This window comes from Rhincodon typus, chromosome 7 (assembly GCF_021869965.1).
Source record: "Rhincodon typus isolate 14 chromosome 7, sRhiTyp1.1, whole genome shotgun sequence".
NCBI lineage: Eukaryota > Metazoa > Chordata > Chondrichthyes > Orectolobiformes > Rhincodontidae > Rhincodon > Rhincodon typus.
Genome location: NC_063338.1, coordinates 50,459,256 through 50,466,597, shown reverse-complemented (window position 1 = coordinate 50,466,597; position 7,342 = coordinate 50,459,256). Strand labels below are relative to the sequence as shown.

At 40.7% G+C, this 7,342-nt stretch overlaps 1 protein-coding gene across 6 annotated transcripts in view; it reads right to left on the bottom strand.

The window, feature by feature from the left end:
* Positions 1-7,342, bottom strand: part of galnt13 (UDP-N-acetyl-alpha-D-galactosamine:polypeptide N-acetylgalactosaminyltransferase 13) — a 349,729-nt gene that overhangs the window by 44,833 nt on the left and 297,554 nt on the right. The window contains exon 12 of one of the 6 annotated variants that reach the window (XM_048599347.1): positions 4,481-4,568. The exons of the other annotated variants lie outside the window; for them this stretch is intronic. Coding sequence (XP_048455304.1) covers positions 4,512-4,568 — 57 coding nt within the window. The 3' untranslated portion in view covers positions 4,481-4,511. Of the gene's footprint in view, positions 1-4,480; positions 4,569-7,342 lie in introns of those variants that run through there. 6 annotated transcript variants of the gene reach the window in all.

Below are 7,342 nucleotides of genomic sequence, written 5' to 3'. Positions count from 1 at the left end.
CACAGATGCTGCCAGACCTGCTGAACTTTTCCAGCAACTTTGTTTTTGTTCCTGACTTACAGCATCTGCAGTTCTTTTGGTTTTTATTAAGGATCAGATCTAAGCTCTGCAGTCCTGCCACATCCACATCCAATGATAGCGGGCAATTAAAAACCAACCAAGGAGTGCACAACTGCACAAAAATTCACATCCTCAAAGATGGGGGAACCTAGGACATCAGTTCAAAAGATAAGACTGAAGTATTTGCATTCATCTTCAGCCAGAAGTGCCAAGTGGATGATGAACTTTGGCCTCTTCCTGAGGCCCCAGCAACACAGATCCCAAACTTCAAACAATTTGATTCACTTCAAATGATATGAAAAAAAAGCTCAAGATGCATGATACTGCAAACAATCTGGCAACAGCACTGAAGACATATACTCCAGAACTAACCATACCCCTAGCCAAACTGTTCCAGCACAGCTACAATACCAACAACTATCCAGCAACATGGAAAATTGCCTAAGAATGTCCGAAAACCAAAAAGTAGAATAAATTTAGCATGGCTGATTACTGTGCTATCAGCATACTCTCAATCATCAGCAAAGTGATGGAAGGGATTTCCGATAGTGCTATTAAGTTGCACTTTAACCTGCTGACTGATGTTCAGTTTAGGTTGCACCATTGCCCACAACTCCTGGCCTCATATATTCTTGTTAGTATCCTCACCACCTGTTTCAGACTCGATCTAGCAGCTATGTTCTTGTGACTCAGAGAGCTCAGCAAGTAGTACCGATTCAATCTTGCTGATAAACATTAAAGACACCCACCCAATGTACATTCCATGCACTTGCCACCCTCAGATCTTCTTCCAAGTGGTATTCAACATGGAAGAGTATCGAATCATCAGAACAGCAGGAGCTTAACTCCACAGGTGAGGCGAGAATCAATGTCCTCGATATCAAACCAACATTCAACTGAGTACGGCATCAAAGAGCCCTAGCAAAACTAGAGTCAATGGGAATCAGGGGAAAACTCTCCACTGGCTACAGTAAGATAGCACAAACGATGATGTGTGGTTGTTTGACGTCAATCATCTCAGTCATGGGAATCACTGCAGGAGCCCCTCAGGGTAGTGTACTAGACACAACCACCTTCAGCTGCTGCATCAATGAGCTTCCATCCATCATAAGGTCAGAAATGCATTTGTTTGCAAAATGTTCAGCACCATTTGTAACTCCTCAGATCTTGAAACATCCCATGTCTATGTACAGAAAGACCTGGACAACATCCAGGCTTAAGCTGAAAAATGCTAAGTAATGACCATCTCCCCTTGTTGTTCAATGGCATTATAATTGTTGAATCCTCCACTATCAAAATCCTGGAGGTTACTATTGACCAGGATCTGAACTGGACTACTCAGAAATACAGTGGCTACAAAAGCGGGTCAGAGGCTGGGAATTCTTGAGTGAGTAACTAACCTCTCGACTCGAAAAGCCTACCTACTATCTACAAGGCACAAGTCAGGAGTATGATTGAAAATTCTTCACTTGCCTGGATAAGGGCAGCCCCAACAATGCTCAAGAAGTTTAACACCATTCAGGAACAAAAAGGCCAATTTCATTTGTTCCCCACTCACCAAGGTTAACATCAAATCCCTTTACCAGCAACACACAGTTGCAGCAATATCTACCATCTATAACATGCACTGCAGTGGTCAACTAAAGCTCCTTCAACAACACCTTCCAATCCATGTCCAAGGCCGCCTAGAATGCAAGGTCAGCAGATACATGGAATACCACCACCTACCTCTCAAAATTACACAATTTCCTGACTTGAAACCATATCACAATTTCTCCAATGTTGCTGGATCAAATTCCAGGAGTTTCCTTCCTCACAGCAGGTTTGCAGTGGTTAAAGGCAACTCACCATCACCTTCGCCAGAGCAATTAGGAACGGGCAATAAACATTAGTCTGGCCAGCAATGCCGAAATTCCACGATTAAATCTCCTTAACAGAGATTGTACACCCTGTTGGAGGCACCTCCCTCCAAATTAGCCAACTGGCCGGGCAAAAGGACTTTCAGGAAGGTTGTCTAGCTACTGAGGAGCGAGTGGCCACATCTTTAACAAGACAGTGCTATATCCCGGCGATTGTAATAGTCTCCAATTGTTCAGGTAGTTCCAAATGTCAATGGGCTTAAAAGATTACTGTTGCATTTAACTTTTTCCATGTCTGGCTCATTCCAGGCTGCTTGTGGAGATCTCAGCAGGATCATCAGTGTGCAGCATATCACTGCATAAAGATTTTCAAAAGGTGCCATGTTCAAGAGTGTACATCAATATACCTCCTTCACAACAAACAACAACAGTGGTGTGGAAAAAGCCAGAGGATTTGGAGTCAGGAGTCATTTCCCACAGGTGTAAGGGATCATTGACTGTCCCATGCAACTGAATTATCAGATAGGCAACCAGGGGCTTTCGTCAACAGCAAGGTATGTCACTTCATAAATGTACAGATTATGTATCACCACAATTGAAGAATTATGCAGATTTGTGCAAGATACTTAGGAAGCAGTCAGAGTGCACATATCATAAGCCAGGGATGTTTATGGGCATAAATGCTTTGAATGGATAGATGCTCAGAACACAGAGCTTGAGTGTCAATACAAGGAAAGCCATGCAGTAATAAGGTCTATCTTTCAGCAGATAAGATTCGGAGACCCGCATAAATCATGTGAGTGCTTCAAAAGGCACCGGCTTGGTAGGCACTCTTGTGGTACACTGCACAACTTGGTCCTCCAAAAACAGGAAACCCTATCTGAGGAGGAATTGAAGGAAACAGCCTGGTCCTCTGATGAAGAGTCAGAGAAAGAGGAGGGTGAGCCACTATAGACCCAGGGAATGTCTGGACGTATGTGAGAAATGGAAATTCTGATCATCAGAAGATCTAGCAGCTTGGTTTTTCCAACTCAATATCACCTTCATGAAGTTTCTTCCTGCTCCGTGCAGCTCAATGAAATGACCATAAGTAGCACATATGGGTAATGTTACTCAACCAAGTAACGTCCATCTGCATAGATGCATATAATCATAGGTTTATTTAAAGATTATCATAGAAATTCATATCCATCCACAGATACAATGGGCAGATGCAGCCAGATAATGTATGGAAAATAACAATTATGTATGTACACTGTAACTCAGTTATGATTAAATCTCCAGAATTAGGAAAGACACTCATCTGTGACCAATGGACAGTTTTCTTCATTTTCTGCTGTGTGCTATAGTGTGCATGTGTAGACAGACTGTTGTTCATTATGTCCCCTTGCCTAAGACGGCTTTTGCAGTCATACTTTGATCGTTTGAATCTATGAGGTCCTTGGCTTGGTGGTAGTCTCCTAAGCCGTGGTAAGTGGTTCATCTCTCATTGTAAGACCATGAGCTGAATGTGACTTCAGGGTCTTCATATCTCACTTGTCCAGGCTCTGGTGCTCAGGGATTAGATACACAGCAATAGAGTGCAAGGCAGCATGCATATCCACGAAAACATCATTGAGCCTCTATAGCCTTAGAAGGTCATAATAGTCACTAGTCTCTGATTGGAGAAATCCATGGGATCCGATAAAGCGATGTTGACAGTGCTTGTGACCTAGATGCAGTCTATCACTTTTCATGCAGAATGCGCACAATTGTCTGAATCTCTGCCACATGTCCATGCACTTTGCACTGTACATCTAGTATGAGGTGCCTGGAAGATGACTCCAGAAACCTGTCATCTGCCTCGGTCAGCATCACAGTCGCCGCCAAAACATCTCAGGCTGACATGTTTCATCTCCATCTCCAATGCCTTTGAGCGCACTTATCTACTAAAGCTGGGTCAAGGTTTCCCACGGAAGTACAGGTATCTGCACTGGTACTGGGTGTGGAAAATGGATGTCAGGCTGCAACCACTGAGGCTCCCAATTACATCTCCACTGCCCAGCTACATTAAGTTCCACACAATTATGTTAATTAGCAGTTACTCTTTCTTTTGGCAAGCTATGTTATATTTTATCACCTTTGTTTTCCTAGAAGGGGGAAAACTGAAAGGTCTTCACAGGTGTCAGCCAATGCTACGTTGTTTTTGGTTGGAAGAAGGGTTTCTCCTATGATTCACTATTTGATACTACTCTCTTTTCCAAAAGAGGCCTGTTTTCCATTTGATGACACACTTCAAATATAATTTCCACCTTTTTTTTTAATTCAAAGCACCAAATACACTCATTTACCCTTTTCTCAGTAAGCAAAAGTTACAACAATTTGATTTGTAAAAATCCCTGAAATTATACTCTAGGAAGAAGACCGGTTAGCTAGATGATTTGCACATAGTTCAGAACATGCTCGCAGCACCTGAAGAAGGGTAATACCCGAAACGTTCACTGCTCCTTTCTTCCAAATGCTGCTTGGCCTGCTGTGTTATTCCAGCCTCCTGTTTGTCTACCCGCAGCATCTGTTGGGTTCCCATTACACGAGGTTGACTTGGCATCTGCTTCAGCACCCTGCCTCGGACAGTGTAAGGCACTGGCAAACCACCACCGACAGAAACAGCTAAGAAAACAACTCAGGTTGCAAACAAAAAGCAAAGGATTTGCCTTTGGGCAGAGCATCCATGCATGAATGTATGATTACTCCAAAGAACTAAGATATTTGAGAAACCATCATGTTAAATACAACACATTTGAAATAAAACTCTTAATGCAAAAATATTGACTATAGGTTGTCACAGTTCTCATTTAGGAATTCATTTTATTGAGTTAAAACTGTAAAATATCTGGAATAGACATGTTTAACCAGAGACTTTTCAGTTTCCATGGCAACCTTAGCCCTGTGACAGATTTAGAGCTTGTTTCTAGTACCTGAGCACATTTTCAATATTTATTTGGATGAATTGTTTTGAATTTATCAAAGGGAAGAAGGCAGCCATGCTGAAAGTGGATGTTTCAATAAAGCCAACCTCAGTGGCAGTGGGAAGGGAGCAGGGGTATGGAAGAATTGGTGGCAATTACAAATGTATAATTAATATAAATTTTATTTGTAGAAGCAAAAACATCAAATTCTATGCAACTGAATTTTTAAATTCCATGTTCCTCAATGTTCAAAGCCCAAACATTCCTTCAGGTAAAGTAGTGAATCACTTGTACTTTGTTCAATTTACTATATTGTGTTTGTTATTCACTAGGTGGTCTGTTTTAGATTGGGATGACTAACAGCAAATTGGGTGACCACTTTACAAAGCATGTTCATTTAGCTTCAGTTTGAAGTCATAACTCTGAGCTTTTTGTGGCCTGACATTTTAATTTTGCACCTTGCCCTCACTGTGACATTTCTGTCCAATCGCATTATTCTGGTAAAGCATGACGTGACCTTCAGCACTTCACCCTTCAACTGGACACTTTACAGTCTTCCAGACACAACATCGAATTCAATACGTTCAGGTCATAAACTCTGCCCCTTTATGTTTTATATTGTTTGTTTCAGTTTTTATCTTATTCTTGCTTTGCACACCTTCTGTGGGCATATCTTTTGTTCCAGAGTTTTAAAAAGACAGTAAAATTTAGAAATGAATGTCCTGCCAAACTGGAGCTTAATTTTGGAGTATAGAAGATCAGTGCAGTATCAGTGAATTAAATCTGAACTCCAAGAATTAAATTAAAAGATGAGAAAGCAGTGCAGGTTGGGTTATCAAATTTAATTAAGGCAAAGTTTGATAAATTTTTGATCAACAAGGCAGCTGGAGATTATGGGATGCACACCAGAAAGTGGGGTTGAGACCATAACCAGAGCAGCTAACTTCTAGTAGAATAATGGAACAGGCTTGAAGAACTAAATGGCCCACTAATGCTCCTAAGACCTATGCCCCTATGTTTCTTCTTTTTGGCCTTGTCGCACCCACGCTTCGCTCAAAAGGTATGACACTTCTAACACTTTCTCAGTTCTGATGTCAGTGACTTGAAATGTTAAACTTTGCTTCTCTCTCTGCAAATGCTGTTAACCTCATGAATATTTCCAGCATTTTCTGCATAATTTTTACATGTTTATTTAATGGTGTGCAATGAAATACTGTATTAACACCATCACAGTGATACATTTACAATAAATGTCACCAAAGTCCTAAAGGACCATAAAGTTACTCATTCATTAGAGTGAGATGATTGGTGGTGATTTAACCTGACGGTCACTGCACCTCAGGTGAGAGGAGAGTCCTTCATGGTAACCACAGCTGGTATTTTCCTGATAACTTAATTGAAATAGAAAAAATAAATTGCTGTGGAACAATTTAAAGATCAGATGTACACGTGTAACTACTGCCATCTGGTGGTGGAATAGAATATTTCTCCCTCGTGATTTGTAGCAAATTCATTCCTCATCATGGTGATAAACAACATGAGTTACTGCACAAGTAGGTAAAACAAAAAAACAATCAATCTTAGAAAAACAGAGTCAAACATTTGGTTAGCTTTTTTGCAGCAGCATAATTACACATTTAAAATACACACACACACATATTCCTGCATTGTGGCTCATATTAAGAAACTTGGTCTGGAACTGGAGAAGAAGAATTTGACAGGATGGAATATATAAGTTTTTCAATGGAGACCACATGTACTGTTCAAATTAGTTAGGATAGTTTGGAGTAATTGACAGGGGTGAAACACATTGTGGTGTAGAAGCTTTACTGAGTGGAGGTAGACTTGTAAATGTCATTGGACCTTTTGTTATATTGCTCAGTAAGTTGTCTTCATTTGATCTCAGTGTCTGCCTTATTCTATTTTCATGGGCTGCCTGTCTCTTTCATGCCCTAACCCCATTGTCTTTTTCATTCATCTACATCTGCAATGTCACCAATCGCTTCAACTTCCCTTTTTTTATTCCCTAATTTCCCTCTCCTTTTGCGCTACATTTCCCTTTGTCATCCCTGTTCTTTCCTTAGTCACAGACTCTATGTTGCCCAGGTGATTTTTTATCTACTTTCTTGACTAAAATTTAAGAATAAAGTGGCTAGCAAAAGAGTTAAAAATGTTAAAATGTCAAAATCTAAGGAAGTCACGTTAAAAGAGGTTGAAATGAGTGTATATTGTTTAAATGGTTGATTATGTTAGATAAAGTCTAGGAGAAAAGGGAATTGGGAAAGGAGAGGGAAGAATGAGGGAGAGATAAAGGTGTGGATAGGAGAATTTTACCAGATTGTTGGAAGTAGGTTTTAGAGGTGGCAAGCAAGCAAGCAAAATCATTAAACCTGCATTGTGCTGGATCCAATCTCCTCCTGCATTGTGCTGGATCCAATCTCCTCCTGCATTGTGCTGGATCCAATCTCCTCCTGC